This window comes from Colossoma macropomum, unplaced genomic scaffold (genome assembly GCF_904425465.1).
Source record: "Colossoma macropomum unplaced genomic scaffold, Colossoma_macropomum, whole genome shotgun sequence".
Lineage (NCBI taxonomy): Eukaryota > Metazoa > Chordata > Actinopteri > Characiformes > Serrasalmidae > Colossoma > Colossoma macropomum.
This window is the reverse complement of record NW_023494797.1, coordinates 15,539,772-15,567,286: the sequence shown is the minus strand read 5'-3', so window position 1 is coordinate 15,567,286 and position 27,515 is coordinate 15,539,772. Positions and strand designations below refer to the sequence as shown.

Below are 27,515 nucleotides of genomic sequence, written 5' to 3'. Positions count from 1 at the left end.
TGGCAGAAATGCATTATGCAAAAAGGTAAAACATATGGAGTAATGTATTTGTATTGCTTTTAAACTGTTTAATTTTCAGTAACATATTAAAATAACATTTTCCTGAGCTGGGTGGTGTTTCAATATGAAAAAAAAATCTACAAAAAAAAAAAGACACAGAAAGTGAAACACTATGGCAATACTGCCACCTTGTGGTCATTCAGAGAATAGAGAACAATATTAAAATCAATGCAGAAAATAAATGCACTTCACAAACGCTCAAATCAATTGCCAGGATAATGTTATTGGAGCCCAAAAATGCATTCATTTTTTGCATTGATTTTAATGTTCTCTGATTTTTTAAAATATATACAATGCTTCACTTGTATAAATATATATTAGCAAGTGATACATATATAGCAACAAAAAAGGCAGCTTTATAGGAGAAAGCTGTTAACTTTGGATGTAAGTCAATGAAACCAGAACCCCCCCCCCTCAGGTTATTTTGGACTGTATTAAGGAGCCCTGGTGGTGATATCCCTTATAAATGAACATAATGCGTGGCCACGACTTAGTGTAGTATATATATGTAATCCATTAATATGTTCCATTTGTATCTTTAAATTCATTTAAAATAAGATCAGTTTAAAGAGGTGAAATTTTAAAAATCCAGATTCACCTGGAAACCAGAGCTGAGTAAAACATTAAGATGACATCAGCATTTCCAGTTAGTCCTGACGTCAGGACATCTCTATTAGCCGTTCAGTCGGTCTGTAGCTAAAGTGACCTTTTTCTTGTTTATTGAAAGTGAACGCTGTGTCCAGAAATGGACTGTGAATTTTATTATGAGTAAAAACTCATTCCTTTATAAGTATTAAACTTACTTTATGAGTATTATTATTTTATTGTCATTTATATTTTGTTCATTTCTGAAAACAATGTGATGAATTCATATAAGCTTACTAACCAAGCTAAGAGATCAACCTTTCCAATTCTTTCTTTCACTTTATGGTTCTTGGAGACATGAAAGGTCACTTATGAAATCTCCAGTATAAAAACCTCAATCAGGGGGTCCCAGGACTGAATTTGGAAACAACTGACCAAATTAATTCACACAGAGTTGTAACTATAACAGTGCTGCCTGGCCTGCTGCACTAACTAACACATCTGAGGATTTTTATTCTTTGTCCAGACCTGTTTGAAGCATCATGGCAGTGCATGGCTGGGCAAACAGTGATCCCCCCTCAGGGTTCCTCATTAGCCCTTCTGTCCCAGTGAAATGAGCCTTGTCCTGATTATCCCATGGAACAAATCTCACCCTGGGAATATTCCACTCACAGAAACGCACTTAACTCTACCGCCTGTGGCTACTGACCGCTCCAAGCAGGAAGATATGAATCACAGTTTGACCCGGCTTAATATTCAACTGCGGCTACTATGGACAGCGAGGCCACTGATTGACTGAAAGTCCCCAACACTTTAAAGACTGACCCCACACTTATAAAATGATAGTTCTGTGAAAAATTAATTTCAAAAAGTACATCAGAATGTAGTCGATCGGCCAAGACATGTTCAGCACCTTAAATTTGCTTCATTTGTTTAGCGCTGGAGCCACAAGGCTGTAGCTAACAAAGGGAAGCTCATAATCACCATAATGTAAACTGTATGTCTAAATCTCAAATTAAGTAATCTCAAACAGATTTAGCCATTTGGCTTCTCACATGCTGTTATCTGATTTTTTTTTAATAAATGATTGTCAAATGTCGGGCTTTGGATGCTACCAGTACTACCATTTTTAGCTAAGCTACATACATTTGTCCACTTTTATAAGTAACAGTGTGTTATGTCACAAAATTCATAAGCAAGTATCTTGCTGTTGTTGGAAGAAAACCTCGGATCTCCAAAATGGTAACTTTACAGGAGAAGGAAAAAACATACTTTACTTATAATGTAAGTCAATGGAACCAGATTTTTTTCCAAGTCGTTTTGGGTCGTTTCTTTTAGTCCATTTATTATGACATTTACACACAATGTAAAGAGCAACAGGTATTTTCAAATTATGTAAAAAACCGAAAAACATCAAAAATGGAGATAAGGTTTTTTTTTCCGACAGCAGCGATATTATGTTTACATTGCCCGTTTAAATCATTGTGTAGGGCACTGATGGATTAAACATAAAAGGTCTTTAAATCCTCAGTGTTTCCAACACATAGGTTATGTTCCCCTTGAAGTATACTGATGGCCACTCAACTATATTTTGATCTATATATATATATATATATATATATATTTATATATATATTTGTAATATCCAATTTTACATTTCATCCCATTTGAACAAAGCCCAACAATAACGTAGTTCTTATTGTTCTCTTTTCACCTTTGGTCACTTTCACAACCTGGACTTTTGCTGTAAAAGAAGCCTTTCCCATTGTGAACATAAGGGTAATTTCCGCTAATGCCGCTCTGGAATTTTCCATGCCATCCAACTGCTTAATCTATGCCTTATTTGAATACCAAATTAAGTAAACTAAACGCTATGAGTTCTGATATCTATACAGCCACAATGTTTCCCCCAGCTTTGTTTCAGAGCTCTTCTGCACTATTACACAAAATATTGTGTTTACTTCCCATGTACTTACATACATTGGCCATTTTATTGGAAACACCTACTATTTACCATGCAGTATAAGTGCAACTGGAAGGTTACAGGCTCAAATCCCAGGACTGACTGTGTACTCTGGGTTGTGCCCTTGGGTAAGGCACTTAACACCCTCTCCCCTGCCACAAGTGGTACTTCTTCGCTGGCGACATTGTGCTGATCCCAGAGTGGGCATAGTTAGGCAGCTAAATAACCAATTAACATAGAAAACAAGATCAACAACATATGACTTAATTAAGATTTATTCCCTTAATGAAATACTGCGCTGATTATTTTTGGTGTTGGATTTATAATCCATTTTACTGTGCAATGCACTAATGAGACTAGACCTGGGAGGTGTAATGCAGAAAACTATACATGCAGGATAAGTTGAACAGGCTGGTGTAGGTTAAGGTGATTGAGATCTTATCACACATAATCATATTTTTGCATTACGATGTAGTGTCACAATGCATCTTCAGTACTTACCTTAATGTTTCAGGTAAGATATTTCACATAATAGCGAGACGTGAATACAGCAAAGGGCCAACAGTCATGGAAACCTAAATTTTGCTTGTGTTTTTTTAAGGTGAAATATTTTGATACAGCATGTAAACTTTAAAGTTTCACTCATCAGTGCACGCAATCAAATATGAAAAAAAAAAACTCCAATAGGGCTAAATAATCACACTTACACCAATCAGGCATAACGTTAACTCCTTGTTTCTACACTCATTGTCCATTTTATCAGCTCCACTTACTATATAGGTGCACTTTGTAGTTCTAGAGTTACAGACTGTAGTCCATCTGTTTCTCTGCATACTTTGTTAGCCCCCTTTTACCCTGTTCTTCAGTGGTCAGGACCCCCATGGACCCTCACAGAGCAGGTACTATTTGGGTGGTGGATCAGTAACACTGCAGTGCTGAGAATGATCCACTGCAGTAACACTGACGTGGTGGTGGTGTGTTAGTGTGTGTTGTGCTGGTATGAGTGGATCAGACACAGCAGTGCTGCTGGAGTTTTTAAACACTGTCCACTCTCTTAGACACTCCTACCTTGTCAGTCCACCTTGTAGATGTAAAGTCGGAGACGATAGCTCATCTGCTGCTGTACGGTTTGTGTTGGTCATCCCCTAGTCCTTCATCAGTGGTCACAGGACGCTGCCCACAGGAACCTGTTGGCTGGATATTTTTGGTTGGTGGATCATTCTCAGTCCAGCAGTGACACTGAGCTGTTTAAAAACTCCAGCAGCACTGCTGTGTCTAATCCACTCATACCAGCACAACACACACTAACACACCATCACCACGTCAGTGTTACTGCAGTGCTGAGAATGATCCACCACCCAAACAGTACCTGCTCTGTGAGGGTCCATGGAGGTCCTGACCACTGAAGAACAGGGTAAAAGGGGGCTAACAAAGTATGCAGAGAAACAGATGGACTACAGTCTGTAACTGTAGAACTACAAAGTGCTCCTATATAGTAAGTGGAGCTGATTTGTCATCTTTTTTTTTAAACAGAATATGAAAAGGCCCTTTACAACATGTTAAAATTTTGTGATGAGTAGACCAAAAGAAAAGCCCCTAAACGAGTTGGAAAGCGGTTGTTCTATTAACTTCCACTCAGAATTAGATATACCAAGTGTTTCAGTCAGGACTGCTTTTTGAATGAGACACAACGCTTAATTCTAAGGGATACAGGCTGAAAATGATAATTTAACAATGAATGAACAAATGAATTAGGTTTTGGCACATAAACCCACATAAATGACAAAAGTGGCTTTCAGGAGAAAGATGGAGGAAATGGGCTCTTAAATTATTTTAAATCATTACTTACATTTTGTTCTAAAACATACAATTCCCCTAGCCTAAATGTGCTCATGAATATTACTAAAATCCATAGATGCTCTTATGTTGCGAATTCACTTTTTGCCACAAGGTGGCAGCAAAGGCCACATCATATCCGCATTTAGTCTTACACTGTCCAAAGAAACACAAAGAGCATCCTTAGACAGCCGACAACAGTCCAAAGCTTTTAGGAAACTGGGTGCAAGGTGATCCAGAGTGAAGCTTCAGACGCCCATCTTAGATGACCACAACATTAATAAATAACAACAGAAATGTGTCTCCTGGAAGAAAAGAATTTGCAATGCACAAAATGTAATTAATGTAATTTTATTAGAATTAACATTTTTCATGGGAAAATTCTTCTTAAAAGGTTGAATAATAATAACTACAATAAATTAAATTCCATGCAGTAATTCATTATTTCAAAAGAGCATTATCATATTATTATTATTATTATTATTAGCCTGCCCTTTACAATTGGTCTGAGCTGAAAATCCATCTGTAATGAGCAAAAATATACAGTACTGTGCAAAAGTCAGCACACATTCATTTGCTAAAAAAAAAAAATAATAATAAAGATTAGAATAGATACAATAAACTGATTGTGCGCGCGCAGGTGTGCTACCTTAACCATTTCCAAAGCTATTAATCCTTCATTAAATTTAATCAGGTGCTGCTGAAGGAATTGAACAAATCCACACAGTGACTGGAGAGCAGCGAGAAGTCAGGAACCAAACCTGTGTTCTAACAAACAATAATAACTTAAAACAAAATAAAACATTGCCACATTTTACTGTATTTACATGTATTTACATATCATTATTCTAATGATATGCAAGGTTTTCATTGAAAAAAAAGCCACCACACAACCACACTTACTGCCAAAGTTCCCTTTTCTTGTGCACTCAAGTGTTTTGCACTGCACTGCATGTACATCTGCCAAAAATGAAATAATGATATTGTATACACACACACACACACACACACACACACACACACACACACACACGTGCATATTTAACTACCCATCAAAATGATCGTTACATTTCTGAAGACATTAGATAGAAGATAACGTGCTTGCATAAAGAAGGAGAAAGTCAAAAGAAAATAAGTGGGGAAAAAAACAAGACTTTCCAAAACTAGAGTTTATAAATCCATCCATACGTCCACTACAAGGACAACTCAGTGCTGTGGATGTGAATGTGCTGTCAAGAAACCCTCACCGAGAAAAGGGAATAAAAAAGGCAAAATCAGACAAAGAAGCTGATGTTCTCAGAACAATGGACTGACCACCCCAGAGTCCAGACCTCAGCATCACTGAGTGTGTTTGGGATTACTTGCATCATAAGAATCAGAAAATGCAAAACCTACCTGTAAGACTGAACTTTGGACATGTGGAGAAATCTGTGCAACCTTTTACAGTGGACACACTAAATACTGAAAAATGTGATATTCCACTTAGTTATACATGTTTTTGCTAACTTCATTTATTATGTCCTTAATGGCCATTTTGACTGGAAATTGGTTACCCAAAAGGTGGTCTTTGATCTCTGCACAGTACTGTATATATGACAAAATGCACACTGCCACCTAGTGGCCTGCAGGCTGTATTATTTGAATTTAGTCCAGAAGCTCAGAAATAAATAAGGACCAACATTACACAAAGCTGCCATAACTTGCTTCTACTAAAGCCTGAAAATTAAACAGAAGTTATGCCTGTAAGGAGGACCATTTCACTTTCAGTCTAGTGCATCTGGACAAGTTCAACCATCATGACTTTCATACACAACTCACCTATAACAGCGAAAGCACTGATGTGCTACAGTGAACAACAGCTCCAGCATACAGCTCCGAATAAATAACTCACACTAATTCAGTTAACATGTCTGTAGGGTGGAGGCATTCCAGTGTATTTCATACATGCTTCTGTTTAAAACCGGTGCCCCTTAAAAACAGTGCCCCTTTAATTAACTGGTCTGTCTTTCAAAAGAATCAAGTGCCTAAGAAGGAGTAGTGTGAATAACACCAGGGTGAGTTCAACTGAAGGCCCTCTGTGGGGGGCAGAGGTTGACCTTTCTGAGCTCAATGCAAATCTTGGGTCCAAGCCCGAAATGCTGGGCTCCAACTGTTCCTATAGTTCTTGAAACAAGTCGGTCGCTGGTTAATCCAACCGCAGTGTCAGGTTTGAAGCACCTAAGGGTGGATCCTCAACAAAAGCCTGATCATGATGGATTAGAGGGGCTCAGTGTCAAAACCAAGTCACACAAAGCTTTGGGGTCATTACTCAGCACCCTTTAGCAAATGACTGTGTGGGATGATCGTGGAGATATTAGTCACCCAAACAAAGCATACTGCAAACATTCCAGTCCCTACCCTCTTATGAATCATCTACATCTGATACAATGGAGAACCGAAATGCCAGATCCCGTTTCGCACCATAATTTCAGATATGAGCGTAAAAACTGCAGGTATGTTAATCAGTTCAATGACAAGATATGCTTTAGGATGGTATTCATGCTGTTTGGATGGGCAAAAGGTCAAATCTCTAGCAGACAGTGAGATATAGGGGTCCAAAAACCATACAAACTGAGGCTTCTACTAAACTTTTAGCACACAGGAGCAATATTGACCAATATAAATGTTAGTATGCTGTTGATTCTGGTACATATGCCTTTAATGTTAATAAGCTGATTGATTAATAGCAATGAAGATAACTATTTGTAGTTACTATATTTATCCATACTCTGCTACCTTTGTGCCTTTCAGACTTCTTGTACCAGCGTGATGAGCTGTGTCCAGATTCAGCCTAGAAAACTCTAGCTGGATGTGCTGGTGGCTCAGAAAGGAGTGACGCTTAACAAATGACCCACAGTTACGGTAACTGGTTAAACTGGGATGTTGATTGGTCAACGTAAAAAATGCAACTCTGAATTTGACACATTTAGTGAGCGCATTTTCAGTTCTCTTTTTTGGGGACATTTATTCCTAAGATTTTACCACTTAGGGTCAATTTCAACATCATTTCAGGTGGCCCAATGATAAACGAGGGCATGCCAAGGCCTGCTGGTCCTCATCATAGCGCTGCCAGTGTCCGTTTGTACTTTTTCATAAATATCGTCACAGTGCTTGGTGATGTTTGGTTGTTCTTATGACTGAGTTTTGTAATGTGCCTCAGTTTTGTTAAAGTAAACCACTGTAGAAGTCCCATTCGCTGAAAGCTGATTCTAGACCAATTTCTGAAGAGTGGACTGACTCAGTATTGATGACGGAGATGCTACTTAAAGGAGGCATGGACCGTCCTGCCCTTCAGCGGCTGCGGCGGCCGGAAGTTGTTCTCCATCCGTTTCCGATCATCTTCTTCCTCTCCACTAAAGAGAAGCATCCTGAACTTTCCCATCTACAGTCAGGAGGAAAAACCCAGAGAAGAAGAAAGTGTCAGAAGGCAAGGACCCCTCCAAAAAAACTGCCCTCTTCTGGAAGCATTAGGTAGTATCACACTCTAAGGTGATGCAGGTGAACCGATACTAATGTATAATAAGTGCTGCCAGTATTGACTGTATTAGTAATTAAGATTACTTTAAACGAGAAGTCCAGTCTTTTAAAAAAGCCCAAATAACAAAAATGGGCTTAACTGAGCATCAATAAGCCAACCTTTAAAAAGTCTTCATTAAAAATGTGTGAGATATATATATATTTATATATATTATAATATATATATATAATATATAATATAATATATATATATATACACATACACACACACACACACACACACACACACACACACATATATTTTTGTATGTAAATTTCATGATGAATGGACTAAAAGAAAATGACCCAAAATGACTTGTAAAAAAGTCTGGTTCCATTGACTTGCATTAAAAATAAAGTAGGTTTTTTCTTTCTCCTGCAAAGATACCATTTTGGAGATACAAGGTTTTCTTCCAACAGCGATATATATGATTATGTCTGGTCTAAAGTCAGTTTGCCAATGGAAAAAAGCACTTTAGTTGCCTTGTTTAGCTAAATGGTAAGACGACGCATGCCATGCTGCAGCAGCTGGCCATAGGAGACAAGCACAGTAACATACCACTCCTAATACTCTTACATAACACAGGTCTTTACTGCTTGCTGGGTATCTCTAAAGGTTTTCAAAAGTATGAGAGCAAAGTCAATGCACATCAATCATGTTAATCTGTGTAGGTTAAAGGATTTGGGAAGCAGTCTGGACACACAGGGCCCAGGGGACAGGGAATTATGCTACACCCACGCTGCACCCATGGAGTCTATACTGCAAGCATGTGTAACAGAAATGGGACACATCAACAGAGGTAGAGGAACACAGTCCAGTTCTTCTCAAACTGCAAGCCAATGCAAGGGTCTAACAAAACTGGAAAGCAGACTTGCAAACTTTACTGGAGAAGAAAAAACAATCCTTAACTTTCTGTATGTTACTTTTACAATATTGTATTCCATGTATTTTTTTTTAAATATTTACTCAAAGTACTGGACAACTGGTACTTTCAAGTGATGTATTTTAAAAAAATAAAACAAAAAATCCTCTCTCCCCCCAAAAAATACAAGTTTTTAATATGATAGCAATCGCAATATTTTTACCATTTTATATTCCAAATGATCGACTGTTTTTAAAAAGAACTTCTTAAGCCACTCCCAAAAACTGCCAAATCTACATATGTAGACATATGAATAGCCTCATGTTCCTTACAAACTGCATGAAGTGGCCTGAGCAGAGGTTAAAGTATTTACCACAGCTGGCCGTCCACACTAATGAATTCATCACATAAAAAAGCTAAGGTTAACACAGCTACGTCAGAGACCACCCCTCATTTATTTAACTTACAGTCAAACAGCCATCACGTACAAGTTAATAATTTTTCATAAATAAAAAGCATCATATGGACACACCACCCACTGAAATTTGATATATTTAGGTGTTGAGGCTTCGGTGTAATTTTATGCTAAATATGTTTTCTGCATTTTTCCTGATGCTGGAAAATGAATATGTATTTAACGGCCGTTTTGACTGGAAATTAAGTCAAAGAAACGTTTACAATGACTTTTGCACAATATTATATACACTAAGAAAGAAGTACAGATAAACTTTAAGATTTTTCTGTCGGGCAAGAAAAAAAAATATTCTAAAAGATATATAAAAGATAAAAACTCAGCTGAAGATAAAGCATAAATGCTAGCGGTGGCAAAAATCACCTCTCATATCTCATTTACAAAACTGTAATTTTGAGGTCAGCCAAGACACTGTGGAGCTACCATAAGAGCCCTGAAAGTATCTTACATGCTGTAAACAGAAGAGAAGGCTCATGGGAAAATTGACTATTGGCAGTAAATTAGGGGGGGAACCAAAAGACAGCTCAAATATTCGCACTGGGACTACTCTTACATCAGTTATGCCAGATACCAACAAAAAATTTATAACAGGTTTTTTGTCTCAAACATAGTAGAAATGATGAATTCTTAGTGTTGGAATGCTTGTATATATTGTTTTGTTTGTCCACAAGACCCTATGTGGTTTTATATGCTTTGCAAGATTTGTTTTATGCTTTATGTTTTAAAGCCAGGGGAAGTCAAAGCCAAAGCTGTGCATCTAACTCTCAAGAGGCTCTCTAATTTATGGTCAAACAATAGCAGTGACCCATCAACAGCAGGAACATCTTACTAAGAGTCTAACGTGTGAATCTGCACCCATTATTTATTCTCCTACTCAGCACAAGACACTGGAAATTTCCATTAACTAGCAAAACATCAACAAAAGACAGTCCCGGAGACAGGACTGGAACTCAACCTTGACATTTGCGTCAAACTGTGTCCTGGAAGGCGGGGCCCTGACAATGGGACCATGCACCAAACAGATCTGGGACAGAGGCCTACAAAATTTGTTATTTTCCACTCTTCTGCCAGTTACATGACTAAATATAGACCTGGGGTGAGGGCAGTGTTTTCAGTGTTGCATCTCACACTGGGAAAAACATTCGTTTTTTTCTGAATGAAGTGTGAGTGTTTACATAACTCTCCTTGCTTTTTTTTTCTTCTATGCACCATGTCACATGTCAGACACCAGAATTGGACGATATGACTAAGATATTGTTATCACAATCTATTCATCACAAAATGTTTTTGTGAGTATACTGTGAGTCTCAACAGCTGCAAGTTGGCTCCCAATAAGCACAGCTGTCTCGATTTCGTTCTACTGCTGGGAGATCACACGCTTGAATCCGGACAATACTGGGAATCCAGGAGAATAACTGGCCCAGCTCAACTGGATGCACGTTTAATTGGATTTAGTGATGTACAGTCCTTAAAATAAATAATTAAAAAAACAAATCTCAATCAATAACAGAACGACCACTTGTCAGTGTCCTTCAGTTCAGGGCATAGATGTCAAAACAGTCAAAAACAACACAAATACCAATTTCTGCTAACGCCCCTATGGGATTCTGGAGTATGTTAGCACTAAGCTAACAGCAATCACATGAATATTTTTGCCCGTTTCAGATCACACACAGACAATTGAAGCTTTAAAAATAAATAAATAAATAAATAAAAAAACCACATCAACATAGTTTACTTTGTATGTAGCAGTATCTCTTTCATTAAAGAGCCCTGACATACAGCTAGTGCTGCTGTTTTCCTTTTCCAACATCTGTTTGACAGTGGTAGCTTGACCGATGCATTTCAGTGATGTATTAGGACTTCCAGGAGGCCAAGACTGATGTCCTTTTCCCCCTCACAGTAAATTAAAATGTGACTGGTTGATTCCACTGTCAATTCCTAATTAAGCTAAGTGGTTAATCTGATGCATTGCACCTTTAGCCCATCTCTTGAAGTCCTAACCAATGGGAGAGCTCACTTAGCTGTACAGATACTATGGAGAAGGAAAATTCTGACTGGTTGATGGGCACCATCCACACAACCAGAATGGAATATTACAAGGACAGAGGTGAAGACCTTTAATAGTCATAGTGAATGTGAAACGTGACTCCTCTGAGAGAGGCTGCGTGTCAAATGCAAACGCATGATGACAAGAAACAACAAAGAAGAAAGTTTATATACACAAGGAAGAGCATATGACTTCCACTGCGGTGTCTGTTACAGTACTACAAAGATTCTTTTCAACAGATTAACCCATTAATGCCTGTTAACTACGGCAAAATGTAGCTTTTAACGTGACATTTTTTAACATACAACATCTGCAGGTGTGTAGACTCAACCCACCTGTTTCTCTGAGACTACAATAGGTTCAGCCAGAACAATCCATGTGACACTTTCATACAGCGGAGGAGTGGTCAGTGAGCCAGGATAGGTCCAGTAGTTCAAATTACGAGGCAGCAGGCATTTAGGGTTAAAATCTCTGAAATCAGCAACGGTTCCCTTGAAATAAAAGACAATGTCAAGGTCTGATTCTATACAGCCACACTAATTACACCAATCTTCTGCTTGAGTTTTATAAAGCTTCATACTAAAAATAAAGAGAAATCAAAAAGTATACCTTGAATTTAACCATGTACAAGGCATCTGTTATCTTATGCAGACCTCTGTGTTCATCTCCTATCTGTAAATGACCACAACACAATATAATTATCACCAATTCATTGAATGAATGAATAAAAAGTGTGAATGAATAAAAAGTATGTGATTAACTCACTTATTAAAAAAAGTTATTTACAAAAATATAAAGAGGCAAGCAATAAATCAGATCTTCACCTCCATATCGAAGGAGAGCAAACATTATTATGTTCATTATTAAGGTGATGAAAGGGAAGTGATGGGCTCTAACCTCCAGAAAGATGCCAAGCACAGCCAAACCATCAGGGGCAGCCACGGCTTCTCCAAATGAACTATATCGGGCAGAATTCCAATGAACCAGATGTAGCTGGAGAAACAGAGGAAGATGGTTTAAAACAGTGGCCATAGTTCTGCTCTTAAAAAGTGGCCAAGTTCTACTCTTAAAAAGGGTGGGCAACTTGGCGAAATAATAATCACGATATCTTGAAACATTTCATGGTATACAGCATCTCAATATTTAGATCAGGGGTCTAAAACTACTAGTCAGCTTCATATATTTACTTTTTTTTTTCTGCACCAGACACTGAGCCTGTTTACCTAAGCTACATGAAGTCAGCTGCAGCTGATGCTTATATTGTTAAAAGCAAAGACAGAGTGCTGTGTGCAAAAGAAACATTCAAATAAAAACCTGACAGCATAAATGCTGCACTGAGCAGGCATGACTTATTTAGGCATAACTAATTAAGCTATTATTCTTAGATAGCTAAATCAGCCTTTGTGGATTCAATCAGGACAAAGAAGTAGATACAGCGTGTCAGAACTAAGAAATTAACTGAATTATCAAACAAACCCACTGAGATTGCAGGTTTAACCACTATCACCACTGACTTGTATTCAGCAGGAACACCTATGCTATCACAATAAGAGTCTCATGTAATTCTGTTTTTAAAATGTGCATTTCTGGGATTTAATTGTTGACCAAAATATTTATCAAAAATACATATATGTATTTATACCAACAACAACAACTATTATTCGTAGTAGTAGTAGTAGTAATGGTTACAGAAAAATGCCTAATAAATATTGACCACATGACCACTATGCACTTAAATGGGTGAATTTTTTATGTAATCAAAATTAAAAATTAGAAATAAAATAATTTAAAAAAATGATGATGTGTAACAGATCACCATTATGGCCATAAAGCCATCCAAACTGCAGTTATTATGCACTTCTCTCACCTCAGATGTGTAGGTTTTCCCACTGACAGTGTGTTCAGAGCCATGGCAGCCCTTCCCTCCCCAGTGGAAATGGAACTGTTTGAGTCGATATGCGCTGTCCAAGGGGCCTCCCTGCATCACTGTCACGGGAGAAGAGAGGATTGGATTCACTGAGCTCAGTGGCTGAGACTATAGCGCTCCTTCACATCTTATCTACAACGTACTGTTAACCTGAAAGGTAAGCTGGTGTCATTTCAGTTACAATCACCCTGTTCCCTCTCCAAGACGCTGATACCCGGTACAGCTCCATGTGTCCACAAGAGAGTCTTTGTGCTTCAGGGCTGCATAATATATTGCTTGTTAATTGTTACTGTGATAGCTATAGCTGTATTGCAGAAAATGTATTTTACTTTTACTGTGTGTGGTGAGTATCCTGACTAAGCGCAGACCCAGGTGAGTTTTTCTCAGTGTTTATATGAAAGTATTCAGGTTATTTAGGGGTGCACAAGCGGAATCGGCCAAGATTGAAACCAGTTTTTGCTCCAAACAAGGAATCAGCAATCATTCAATATCATTTTGATTTTAAGTGGTCTGTCACAACTGTATGATCTCAATAACATGAAGGTAAGTACATTGTATTTCAATGCTGCTGCTACACCTGTCACCAGGTTTGTTGCATAATTATGCATGACTCATTGTACTCAACAGCCAGTTCTCTCTTGCTTTCGATGTACCACTTTATTTGATTTCATGTTATTTAAACAGGCAATAAATTGCCAGTTTGGCCTATATAAGAGCAAATCATTTTATTTATCTTGCAACTGTGGCTGATAAAGTATTGCAGATGCACTAGTCTGTTGAATAGCCCCCTTAGCTCACACAGGGTGAGCTTTGGGTTTAAAAAAAAACCCTTTGCCTCTTTGCAGTCCAGTCTCTAATAGGTCACAGTATTGATTTACATTGTATTTTTAATATATCGCAATGACCATACCTAGGAATATGATCACAATAGTAGTAGTTTGTGCATATTGTGCAGCTTTGATGAGCAGAACAATGTGCCCCAGACCAACTCTTCATCTAAGTAGTAGTTTTTGCATGCACAATGATAAGACACCCGAAGGCAGCATGCGACAATTTGTCATCCCAGCCACTGACACCCAGACCAGTCAAGCAGCAAGTAATAAATTATGTCTAATACCACTGGAGCCAAGCTTTGTCTCCACTAACAGGAGAACAGGAGCAGAGAGAGAGAGAGAGAGAGAGAGAGAGAGAGAGAGAGAGAGAGAGAGAGAGAGAGAGAGAGAGAGAGAGAGAGAGAGAGAGAGAGAGAGTTCTCCCCTTATTGCTGTTTGTTACATAGCCAGAATTATAACTTTGCTTGAAATACTGACACATGCAAAAAACAGTGCAATAATTACACTAGAGACATGTGGTCAGACACAGGCAGAAGTGAAATTACACTGTGTCAGCCAAAATCACGATGTGGAGGTGGCATTGTGGTAATTCTATAAGACATCTACTGTTTTAGACTAACTCACTTCTTCAAACCAGACCTGCATTCAAATCTTGTATCAGCAACTAGTACAACAACAGGGCTGGACACTTGACTGGCCCTTAATCAGAATGAAAATCTGTTGGCAAGAGAAAAGCTTTAACAGTGTTCTTGCCTTTCAGCTACAGGGATCATTTAGTCCACTCATGGAGCATGCACTGAATCCAAATGACTGCCTAAGTCAGAGAGAACAGCTATAAACCGTGTTATTTGGTGCGCAGTGGTTTCTTCCAAGACGACCAACATGAATGAGAACACAATACATCAAAGGGCCCAGGACATAGTTAAATACTAAGACAGTTTACAGGGGCATTCAGCCTGAAACTAGAGTTTTACATGTTTTGGTTATGTTAAATAAAATTCTGTAGCTCAGCATTATGTCTCCCAGTCTCATTTTATCAGTTTCACACTTTTTTTCACTACAATACCCAGAATGCATCATGTAAATATGAACAGAATACATTGGGAATCCCTGTGGTGTCAACCAATGCAGACTGGTAGCCTAGCCACTGCCCTATAGGCTAATAAATACAACCAAGTTAACTAAAGTACAACTCCTACCTCAAAAACATCCGAAAGAATAAGGTATTATGAATACATTCAGATTTACTGAGCACAATAATCAATGCCAGAGACAAGTTCTTACTTTTTCAGCCTGAGAAATGTAGCCAAACCAAGGTCATTAGCTATCTTGTTAACTTCAGCTGTTAGCTTGTTGTCCTCATCTGACGAGTCATTTGAGTAACCCATTCTCTCCACCCAGAAAAATAAATGAAGTTTTTCAAATGCTCGCTCCTCCCACCTTAGAAGATACATCAGAAGGGGGTTTTCCTAGTCTTTAAACCTCAAAATCTCACTCTAGAAGCTACACTGCAAAAATATTTTGTCAAGTCAGAACATTTTTAATCGTCATTACATATCTAATATTTCTCATTTTAGGATTGTTATAAGAATATGAGATTATTCAGCCCATTTCTAGGTGGATTTTACTTTTTGACATTTAATCTTGGGAAAGTGTCTTAGTCTATTGGTAGATAATTTTGCTTGTTTCAAGAAATAATGTTTAGCCTGAGTGAGCTAATGCTGTCATTTTTTTCTCCTTTAATACTTTATATGCTATGTATAGTGTGCTGACTGCGTTAACTAAAATACTGATTCTAAATACAGATTCTAAAATAAAGAAATGCTTAAAAACTAACAAATCTGGCAACCTCTCAGATAAAATTACAAAATATGTACAAATGTATAAAAACAAAATCTTAATATTCTTTAAGTAATCTCATAGTTAAATATATTAGATTTATTAGCTACATTTAGGAAGATTTCACTTGCCAAGATATTCTTTTGCAGTGTACTGCAATAGGACGCGAGAAAGCATGTTAAATGTAGATGTAGTGATGGTTAACTTTTCAATTAATTAATTTTTCGAGTGTCTACTTAACTAAGGAAATTGTACCTTACACAATCTAGCACACAGTGCATAGCGTAAGAATTACTCTCCTCACTATGTAATCGTAATGTAGAAGCTAAAATAAAAAAAACACTGACTTGAAAACCTCAGAGAAGCTCCCTCTAAAGCAACAGAACTGCGTTTGCCTATAGTAAAAGTAAACCAAACTACTGTAACCATTCTTTCCTGTGTTTGCTTATATGAAAAGGAGTTCCAGGCCTACTGTAAAAACAGTCACAAAGTGAACACCAATTGTCATTCATTCAACCAGTAATTTCCCTGGAGTTCCTGAGAGCCAGTGTCTGTGGTGAGCTACGAGATGTGATCTTCACGGCTATTAAAACCATCTCGTCTTAGCTCAGGGCTAAAAATAACCAGCTTTCCTGCCCTCAGAGCAGGGGGAATCCTCTGGCTCTGCTCAACCTACTATTACATGCTGTGATGTTTCCTAAAGAGAACACAAGACTTCATCCCGCTGTCCAACACCAACCTGATCTGTCATCTGCATCGTCAAACTCCACCACCACAGAATGGCCGTTGTTGGATATGTTGATGGAGGTGCAGTTGTCATAGTTGAGTGTGATGGCCGGCAGGTTGCTGTCGTAAACCGCCTCTTCAGGAACGATGTTAATGGGGGACTGGCGGGGGCCCTCAGCGATGGGATAGTCTTTGTGCCACGCAGACGGACCTGCAAAGACATTTGAGGAATGTTTTTTTTTTTTTGGCAAACTGTGTCAGTTGCCACAGCGGCAGGCAGGTACATCATGAAATTGTACCGGACAATTAATTGCCATACAAATAATTGCAATTAATAATGTCTTATTTGTTCATTGTAGCTATTATAGTACATACATAAAGCAGCCAAATTGTCTGATCAGCTGTCTCGCTTCCTAGCTGTCAAATCTTAGTAGCTCCCAACTGATGACAAACAGCTCGAGCTCAAATAAACAATACTCACTGCTGCCCTCTAAAGGTGTTAACAGACGTCAAATAAACAAACAGTGCTCTAAAGGTGTTATAGCACCAGTCAGAAGTTGGAAATTTTATTATTTTCATAAGACCCATAATCAATCTCAGTAAATGTGTTTTCTGCTTCCTTTATTTGCATGTATTTGCCTCAACCCCACTGATGAACACACTCAATTCACATTGTTGTGGTGTAAACATCTGTCGGTAAAAGCTAACTATGGAAACTATTTGAAATCAGCTCAAATAATGTGATTAGGTGATCATGTAATTGTGACAGGTACAGTGGCAGGGCAGAATATAAGTGGTATATTCCCCACTATACTGTCAGTTAAAGCAACACTGTAGCATTACTGAGTACAGAGAAAAAAAACGCACTAAAATATGGTGTGCATGTGTCACTGCAAGTCACCCTGTAAGCCTGAAATAATCATTACAAGTCAGAGGTACCGACCCGGATTTGGTGGGAGTTTTTCGAACCAGGTCTTTATGCCTTAACATCACACACACAGATTAAAAAAAGGTCTTACTCAATGTTTAGGTCTCAAATGCAAAATTCAATGCTATACTGATTAAAATATGACAAAAGTAGATAATTCACTCGTATCCTCAGAATACACATCCTTCACCAAGTTTTGACTGGGTTCTCCTCGAATATTCTTTCGACACACTCACAAAAGTCTCACTCATCCGCTTGTGGGGGTCTGAAGAACAACCGATGTTACAAAATGTTCATGCAATACATATTTCAACCAGAGAGGTCTCTAAATCCCCAAATTCTACATAGTGTTGCTTTAATGCTTTTAACCATTTAATGTAATACTGAAGTACATGCTTGCTTTCTGCAATGAATTAAACCAACAATGCACTGATATAATGGTTCGGTAATGGTACTGATAACCTTATTAAGTGGACTGTTTATGGGTCAGATGTGACTGATCCACATTTGATCTAATTTTAAGGTTTATCTTAAACTTAAATGTAAATTTTACCAACCTTTTAGAACAATGACATAAAAAATGGTGCAATAAAAATTAACACTAACTTCACTGGATATAATATTTTGATTCAGCACAATTTTGAAACAGAGTTTCTGAACATGTGGCTTGTGTTAACGTGTTAATGCATGTGGCATGCTCACAGCTTACATGCACGCATGCTAGGGATGCACATATTTGCAGACTCAATATGATTTCAAATTCATTTTTTGATATTTTGTCTCTTAAAATTGTCTTTGCATTTTAAAGCTCAAAATCTAAACTACATAGATAGCTCTCAAACAGAACTTAAAAGCCCAGTCACTAGATGCCTGCATAATACCATAAGGCAGGGGTGCCCAGTAACGGAGATCTACAATCCTGGACACTTCAGATCCAACTTACCTGGTTCTAATGTTCAGATGCCCCTGACGACCTTCATTATCTAGGACAGGTGTGTTACATTAGACTTGGAGCTAAACTCTGCTAGGTGGCAGATCTCCAGGACCACGATTGGGTACCAATGATATAACACCTTCTCCCTCCCTGCCTACTTTACTTAGATACGACTCACCAAGATGCCACTGTTTGAAATTAATACAAATTTGACTGGTCAGTCTGAATACTTACACCCTTACTAAAATAAATTGTACCTTTGTATCTAGTTTATATTTAGGTACTTTTGTCCCTACTGACATCATTTTGGTACTTGATACAGACCAATGCCCCGAGTTTATGTATCGGAATCTGTATCAGGATCAGTGCATCCCTAAATTAAACAGTTTTTTCCAATCCTGGTCCTCGAGCGCACCTGCACTGCACATTTTATCCCACCCAAACCCCAACACACCTGACTCACCTTAACAGCTAATTTAAAAAGTCCTTCCTGAAGTTCAAGCAGGCATGCTGGAGCAGGGATTTGGAAATACTGGCCAAACACTTCCAATGAATCTGGCACCAGTGCAGCTTACTTGCTACTACTATGACAGCCTCGCCTGACCACTGCCTTCCCAGCCTCAACCTGGCTCAATACCTTACTAAGTCAAAGACAAACACTCTTCAGGCTGCTGTTATTCCTGTAAGGGCTCTCTAATCTCTCATTAGCCCAGGAGCCGTTTCCCATTAATGAGTACTCAGAGCTAATCGAGCGGGCTGGGTTTGGCAAATGAATGGGCAGAACTGGACCACTCAGGCTGAACTCCTTCACAGTGACTCTTAACAGAGCAGCTGCGGGGTAAGCGCAGGTCACATGGATGGATACACGAGCCTGAACGAGGATGAGGCTAAACTCCAGGGCTGCTTACCATCGTCCTCCCCGTAACCCCACTGATGGCCGGTCATCGTGCTGAAAAGGTGCAGGACGGCAAAACGAAGGTGCAGATGGACGGAGAGGACAGATCCCGCTGCAGCGGCTGAAAGTGAAGACCAGCTCGCACAGGTGGAGGAATTTCTAAGGCAGTGTGGTTCACTGGCAGCAGTGGGAGGTGAGCCCGTGTAGCCACGCCCCCGTCAAAGCTGATTGAAGCAGAAGAGGCTGGATTAGACGTTAATTCCTGTTTACGAAACACCTCTCTATTGGCTCCCTTTGGGATTAGGGCGGGGCTACAGCGTCCCGGCTCTTCCATTTGTCTCTAGAGAGTTGGTCACCGTCCCTGCTCCTGGACACATACCTTCCTGCAGACTTCAGCTCCAACCCTAATAGACCCCACCTGATCAGTCTAATTAATGCCTTCAGATGCCCCCTTCATTAGCCAGGAAAGAAGATCTCCAGTGGGAGGGGTGGTGACCACTGCTCTAGACTGCAGAACGCTTCGTTTTGATAGCAAATATGAGTAAAATGAGCGTCTTATTCGTGGTGTATTAAGATTTTATAAAGCTCAATGTGAGTCTTATAACATCTGACAATATGCAGCATAAAAAATTATAAATTAAAAAAAAGTGTGAATGGATGTTCAAAAAAGGTGACTTTAACATGGTGTACACTCTTAGCAAAAAGGGTTCTATATAGTACCAAAACAGGGTTCTTGCAACAATAGTGGAACCCTTTTTGGTGCTATATAGAACCCTTTTTAAAAAGGCTCTGTATAGAACCATCTACAGCACATTCTCCATCAATCTGAAAGACCCTTTCACCATACAAATAACCCTTAAATCAAGTAAAGGGTTGTTTGCGTGAACCATTTTGTTGACTAAAGAACCCTTGAACCATCTTTTTTAAGAGTGTAGCCTTAAAAAAACTGGGTTTAAGAAAACGTTTTTACATTGATTTTGCAACAGCACACTTCTGATGTCTGGTACATTTCATACAAACAATGCAAATCTCTCAAATATAGATGGAATTGAAGTATTGATAATAGACATATTCTTTCCTTCTTTTTTTGGAAAGGGGACCACCTTGCATCCCTATAGAACTATACAATTCCCACAAACTAGAAAATATTTTTTTTCTTCTGTTTCCGGCAGTAGTTTGTCAAAGTCTTGCCTTAGTATGTAGCAGCAGTGGCTTCTTTTCTCTAAATGTTAACTTACTATATCAGAATAATTACTCATTGTCTCAAAATAGTCAAAATAATGACTTACTATCTCACAATAATGACTTACTATTATAAAACTTGACATTTAATGTCATTATTTCCATAAAGTCTGAAAATCTTAAGAGAATAAGTGTGTTTTAAGATAATACGACAGTGCTTTGTGACAAAAGGCATAATTTTGAGTTATTAAGTCCATGTTTTGAGATATTAAGTCAAATTGAGAAAATAAGCCATTACTTCCATTTCCAACATACCGCTGCCAGAAACAGAGAAATCAAAATTTGTCTCCTCTACCTGGCGAGAATGGGCCTCCACACATCCAGGCCTGGCTATAATATACTGTTACTTTGCTGTAATGTTATTCTCATATAACTGGTCCACAACATCACAATGTCTCACAGAAACGCTGTGTTCAGACCGCATCCAGCTTACATTGATGTTAATACTGTATTATGTGACCCTGAGTTTCTCAGGGTGTAAATCAGGCCGCAGTGTTTGCCCACAGGTCTCAGATTTTATGGATCACTCTATCTTTTTTCACAAAGGGTGACAGTCACTTCCCCAAAACGACAATTCATTTGACCACTCATTCACTGTTATTTCAACTCAGTGGAGCCCAGCTGTGGTCCTAGAGGGTCCAGACCATTTTGATTATTTCTAACTAAACCTGGGAACAAACTGATGAAATGAATCCCAATCACCAATCTGTATTGGTCTACAGGCCTCTAAGAACACTGGCTAATTTGCTTTTATCCTTAACATGACTTTAAACTGTGTTTTAACCCAAATCACTTGAAAGTGACTGAACTCCAACTTTATATATACGTCACAATGTATATCGTTGTTGTTGGAAGAAAACCTCGAAAACCAAAATGACTTAGGAAAAAAGTCTGGTTCCATTCTGGTTCCATTGACGTACATTAAAAGTAAAATATGTTTTTTCTTCTGTAAAGTTACCATTTTGGAGATTTTTGAGTTTTGTTCCGACAGCAGCGATATGTTACTCACACATACACATTAGTTTGCCTCTGGATACAGGTGCTCTCTCTTGTGCAATGACCTCTAAATCAGTACAAAATTAGAAACCCTTAGTCACTGTCACTGATCCTTTCCACCTGACCACTGAATTCTAGAGAAAATGGTAAGGAACCCAGTCATAAATTATCCATGCTTGTAACTCTAGTATACACAAACTGAAAAAGAGTGCAAAGAGCCGGCAGTTACAGCTTTGTGACCATTCAATTCCCAGGTGTAAATCTTTTGTGAAAGGGAAAACAGGAACCTACAGTTTACATAGGATAGAAAAGGCTTGTGTAGGCCTAGGATTTACAAGGGGTTCAGGAAATTGTCCACAATCTCATGCAGAGTTTATGACAGTGAAGATTATTTTTCATTAAAATAGCCTCTAAATGATAATTATTTAGATCTCTTTTTTTCTTCTCTAATCTAATTACAGTACAGGAGGATTACTTTTTACATTTATCATGTACACTTTTTGTTTCACGTTTTCTTCTTCCTTTCGTCCTTATTGTCAATTAGTCCTGACACATAAAAATGCCATGAATTACTTGCAAATATACATTCTTTTTTGTGCTGTATACTAATGACAAGACCAGTTGTCGGTTCTATACCATAAATAATGCCATTAAATTACATGTATTCCTATTGATGCCTTCCTCTCCTAAAAATCCTGAGTTTGTATAGTGCAGTGTAAACATCACCCTTCATTTATTCGATTTACAGTCAAAACAGTCACGTTATACAAGTTATACATTTATTGTCAGAAAAAAAAATGTATATACAACAAAAAATTACCCAGAAGCCTCAACAACTAAATATTATTGTTTCCAGTATTCAGTGTGTCTTTACCTTTATTACAGCTCCCATTCTTTTCAGGAGACTCTCAGTTCTTCAAATAAATCAGTCTTAGAAATTAGTTTTACATTTTCTGCTTCTCACTATCCAAACAACCTCAAACACATTCAGTGGTGTTGAGGTCTGGACTCTGGGGTGGTCAATCCATTGTTCAGCTTCTTTGTTTGATGTGTCCGTCTCCTTTTCTCAGTGAGGTTCTTCTTGATCAGCTACACATCCTTTCAGACCCATAGCGCTGAGTCGTCTTCTCACAGTGGAAGGATGGACAGAAACACCTGTGGATGTTTTCAGATCTGAAGCAGCTTGATTTTCTCCTCTCTGAAAGCTTTAAACGCTGTTTGTCTGATGGGGGCAGTTTCAGTGTCTACCAGGTTTCTCAGGTGGTTGTTAGGAGTCCCATCTTCTCTGTAGCTTTTAATCGTTTTTTGAGCTCAAGTTTTGGAAACTTCTGTTTTTTCACATATTTTCTTTGACTTTCTCCTTCTTTATTCAAGTAGATTATCTTCTTTCTTCAGAAATATCTTCTGAAAAATGAATAGCTTGTCTCCAATGGCTGCTTTGCCTGGAAATTACATAAATGAAGGGTGCAGAATGATAAAATTGCAGGATGGGATTGGAGGAGAACATAGTGCGGGCTTGGCTCATATAGGTGGTCTACTGAAACAGTCTGAAATTGTGCAACTTTGCACAAATGTTGATGGTGTCAAGCATCACATGGTCATAATATCTCACAGCAGACAGTCTTTCTGCTTAAGAGTGTAATCATTTGCTGCAGAATCTGCTGACACCATTATTATGAAGGCACAATGTCTGTCTGGTTGCTCCAGACAGACATGACAATGTCATGAATTACAGCACCATCTAGTGGCTTTGGGTCTTATAGTTTTTGACTGACAGGTGAAATCTGGGAACATAATGTTTTACTTCCCTCTTTTCAAACTCAAATTCAACTATGCCATACTCCAAAACACAAAGCTTACTTCTGTTTGGTTCAAAAACAAAAGTTTAAAAGTTCAAAAAAAAAATGTTAAATTGTTTTTCACAGATTTTGAAAAAATCTGAATAATTAATTCATTGAAATGCAAACAAAGTCAGAGTGGTTTGATAAAAAATATGCCACTCTAAAAATTCTTACCAAGGGTGATAGGAACCAGACATCAGAAGCATTTAATGCTTCTACGAAGGTCTTGGCCCCAAAATGTATTCTTTAAGTTTACAGTCAAGGTGCAGAGGTGCATGTAGGGCGATGTAAGGCAAAATAGTCCCCAAAGAAAAGTTACTTTTTATCTCTAGATTTACCACGATTTTGCCATAATTTTTACAATGGCTATATTTGTGTTGTACTGTAGATATCCCGCATCCTATCACCACTACTATTAAGAATTCTGAGTCAGCAAGATTGTCTGCAATGAACCACTTCTCATCAAGCCATTCTGAATGACAGCTTAGATCTCAAGGACTGAATTAGGCAGAAATTTTTAAATTTAAGACTCTGAAAGAGGTTTTTCAGACAACCTGCTAAATAAAACAATCCCTCAATAAAGTCTTACACAAAACTCATTAAAGAAGAGTAGCACTTCATATAACCTACCACAATAAAATCTCTTTTTTATGTTTTATATGTGCATCATAACTCATTAACTGAAGTTCCTCTTCTGGGCTGTCATATGAATGTCAAACCAGGCAATTAAGTTGCATTGCACATTTATCATATACCATCTTCTGCAGTTCTTTCTATGGTACCTAACAATATGAAATCCAAGCCCTGCAAATAAAAAGAGAAAATAAAGATAATAATCATCACATAAGCTAGAAAATGACTGGTGTGAATTATATAATCAAAATCTCTTCAATATTGCACATATTAAAAAATCCACACATGCATATTCAGAAATCACTGCATGCACTGCATTTTATGTAAGTACTGGCGTTTACCTTCCAGTGATGTGGTCTGTCCTGTAACGGGTTCTGTCTGAGGTCGAGTTTTAGAAGTCTGCTGAAACCAAGGATTAAGTCATCCTCCAGTGAGGTAATACTGTTAAACTTCATAAGCAGAACTTGAAGACTTGGCATTTCTGGGAAGCACATTGAATATAATCTGATTAAACTTTACTATCTGCAAGCATTGGCCTATTACAGAAGTGGAAAGATAGCATAAACAAGGGTACAAAACCTGGTCCACTTTGACATAAATTCACAGCTCAGGTTGTTAAATATTTTAAAAGAGATTTTCCAGCTGAAAAGAAAATTGTATCCATCACTACATCTACTGTAAATATGCCTACTTGCCTTCTACAGTGGTGCGACAGTAGTCTCTAGAGTGCGGTTTTCTGGTTTAAAGACTAGGAGAAACACCTTCTGGTGATACGTTTTATAGGTGGGAGGAACTTTTGAGGCAGATACATGAAAACTGGTTAAAATTTATTTATTTATTTATTTATGCTAGCTGACTAACACCAAAAGAAGCAAGATAGCTAACTTTACTGCTAGGACTGCCATGTTTATATTCATTAGCCTCTACATAAGTGACTATGCTAGCTGCCAGGATTTCTTTATCGCTCTCAGGGGTCATTGACAATAGTTGTACTACAATGCCCAACATGGATTAGGAAAAATACAACACACAAGCCTTGGGATATATTTGACTAGTGCATGCTGGGTATTGTATTGTAGTGAGAGAACACCAATGGACAAAAACACAAAAAGTTACAAACTATTCAAACAATTGTGGCTGGGGAATGCATGGTATTGCATACCATGATAAATAACACTGAATGTTGGTAAACACCAAAATGCCCCCTTAAGACATTCAAAAGTCAACTTTAATTTCATTCATGCCGGTCTTTGTAGCTACTGACCATTTTTTCCCCAACATTTTTCAGTAAATACAAGCTTTATCTTGAAAATCAATAGGCAATCAATGGAGACATGACTAACCTGTGAGTGCTCTGGGGATATGTTCAAAGCCATTCTTATTCAAATTGATGAAGACTAAGGACTGTAAATGGTTAAAATCCTCTGGTATGTCATGTAGTCTATTATCAGCCAAGTTCAACCACTGTAGACTTCTGAGGCTCCCAAGCTGTGGTGGCAAGGTCGAGACTGAATTGCTATTTAGATCAAGTTTACGGAGCTTAGTGAGTTTCCCAATGGACGAAGGTATAGAAACAAGGCTGCAGTCCACAGCCCAAAGCTCTCTGAGTTCCCTCAGCTCCCCCAAGGCCTCAGGGAGAACTGATAAGGGGTTGCGGCTCACTCCCAGGTAGGTCAGGTGCTTCAGTGCCCCCATGGCAGAAGGAAGCATAGTTAGTTGGTTTCCATCCAGGACCAGCTCCTCAAGCCTTTCAAGCTGTAGAATCTGGAAAGGTTTTTAGTAAATATGCATCACAGGGGTGGGCAACATGATGATATCTTATTGTTATTATGATAAATTGTCACATTACGCTTTTCTGAGCATACTGTGGATATCATCAGTGCTTAAAGAATACTGACGCACTATACGCTTCATTATAAAATGAGCATTATTAGGCCTGTTTAATTGGATATAGTGCAGTGCAGTTTCTAAAACACTGAATAAAAGTCACTATTATATATAAATATTAGTCGTGTTAATGCGTTAAGACGTTAATTCTCTACAGCAGGCCTTTGGTACAGAGCCCCGCTGGTGACATCCTGTATAAACAAAATTTTTTGACATCCTGTATAAATAAAAAAAAGTTGTGGCCATGACTTAGTTAGGCATGGGAACGAGATCACGCCTTACTAAGTTGTGGCCACGCATTAAGATCTCATTCCCACGCCTTACTAAGTTGTGGCCACGCATTATTTTTATTTATAGAGGATGTCACTCTGTACTTTGGGGTTCAAAACATTGTGATCTCCCTGTTAACACGTTCAACATAATTTCGTGTCGACACGCAAAATCGTTAAACCGTGTTGGATTTTGTTGCTGTTGGGAAACCTTTGTGAATCATGATGCTTTACCGCCACCTACTGGTGTGGCGTTATTGCTCAAACCAACAAACCAAAGAATGAAAGAATCCAGTTTTTAAATTGTTTTAAAAATATGCTCTGAACAATATATTTTCGTAGGATTTTCATATAATTTACATAAATTGCAGTTCAAAAGAAAGTTACGCAAAGCCATTTTTCAAAACTTTAATTCCATCTAAAAGTTCAAGTTTATTCTTATTGGATGTTACTCTTGTGTCATTTCCCCTGTCGGCTCAGCGTAGCCACAGGTAAGCGCTCAGCTCACTAGTTCATGAATTATCCAAATGAGACGAAGGGGCTACGTACGCACAGGCTTTACGTTTGGATGTTGTTTGTAATGTGTGCAATAATTCCTATTATGAATATGCATGTATGTCCGGATTTGAGGCCAATGCCCCGTCCCAAACCGCATACTAGCACACTAAATAGTGTGTAAAAATAGAGCATATACAATTAGAAGTGCACTCGTTAGTGTAGTGTGTGAAGTACAGAAGTGTGTGGTTTGGGACGCAGCGCAATGTTCCCGTTCCACCTTAAATGGAGTAGCAGCTACATTCTGGCCCGAGGAGCCAGAATACGACGGCTGCACCATTTAAGGTGGAATGGGAAAATTCGAACAAGAAGCCGGTGAATAAGAGGCTGACATCAACTTCGTCATTATAAAGTGGTTCAGGTTTTTCTTCAGCAGCGTTTTCTTACCTCCTCAGGAGGTAAAATGAGGTGGTTGTCGTTCACAAACAGTCTTTTCAAACGTATCAGTCTGGAAACTCGAGCTGGCAGCAGCACCAGACCGCGGTGACTAATGTTCAGCGACTCGAGCTGCTTTGTTCGACATTCTCCAATGACTTCATCTACATTCATTTAGCCAAAGTCAGGAAAAACTTCAGTAAATGGACGATAGTGGACTCACAACACGGCGTAAACGTGTGGACGCGGCG

At 38.4% G+C, this 27,515-nt stretch overlaps 2 protein-coding genes across 2 annotated transcripts; both read right to left on the bottom strand.

Moving 5' to 3' along the window:
* Window positions 1-5,250: 5,250 nt before the first annotated feature.
* ca7 (carbonic anhydrase VII) lies at window positions 5,251-19,615 on the bottom strand. The gene is made up of 7 exons (XM_036584413.1): window positions 19,480-19,615; window positions 16,723-16,920; window positions 13,252-13,370; window positions 12,282-12,377; window positions 11,994-12,056; window positions 11,720-11,875; window positions 5,251-7,865 (listed from the first exon to the last, which is right to left on the bottom strand). Exons 1-7 carry the CDS (start codon window positions 19,514-19,516, stop codon window positions 7,743-7,745), a joined length of 792 nt encoding a protein of 263 aa, XP_036440306.1. The 5' UTR covers window positions 19,517-19,615; the 3' UTR covers window positions 5,251-7,742.
* A 3,490-nt stretch (window positions 19,616-23,105) lies between these two features.
* si:dkey-1h4.4 (plant intracellular Ras-group-related LRR protein 4) lies at window positions 23,106-27,515 on the bottom strand. The gene is made up of 4 exons (XM_036584050.1): window positions 27,277-27,515; window positions 25,522-25,942; window positions 24,520-24,659; window positions 23,106-24,349 (listed from the first exon to the last, which is right to left on the bottom strand). The coding sequence occupies exons 1-4, from the start codon at window positions 27,436-27,438 to the stop codon at window positions 24,293-24,295; spliced, it is 780 nt and encodes a 259-aa protein (XP_036439943.1). The 5' UTR covers window positions 27,439-27,515; the 3' UTR covers window positions 23,106-24,292.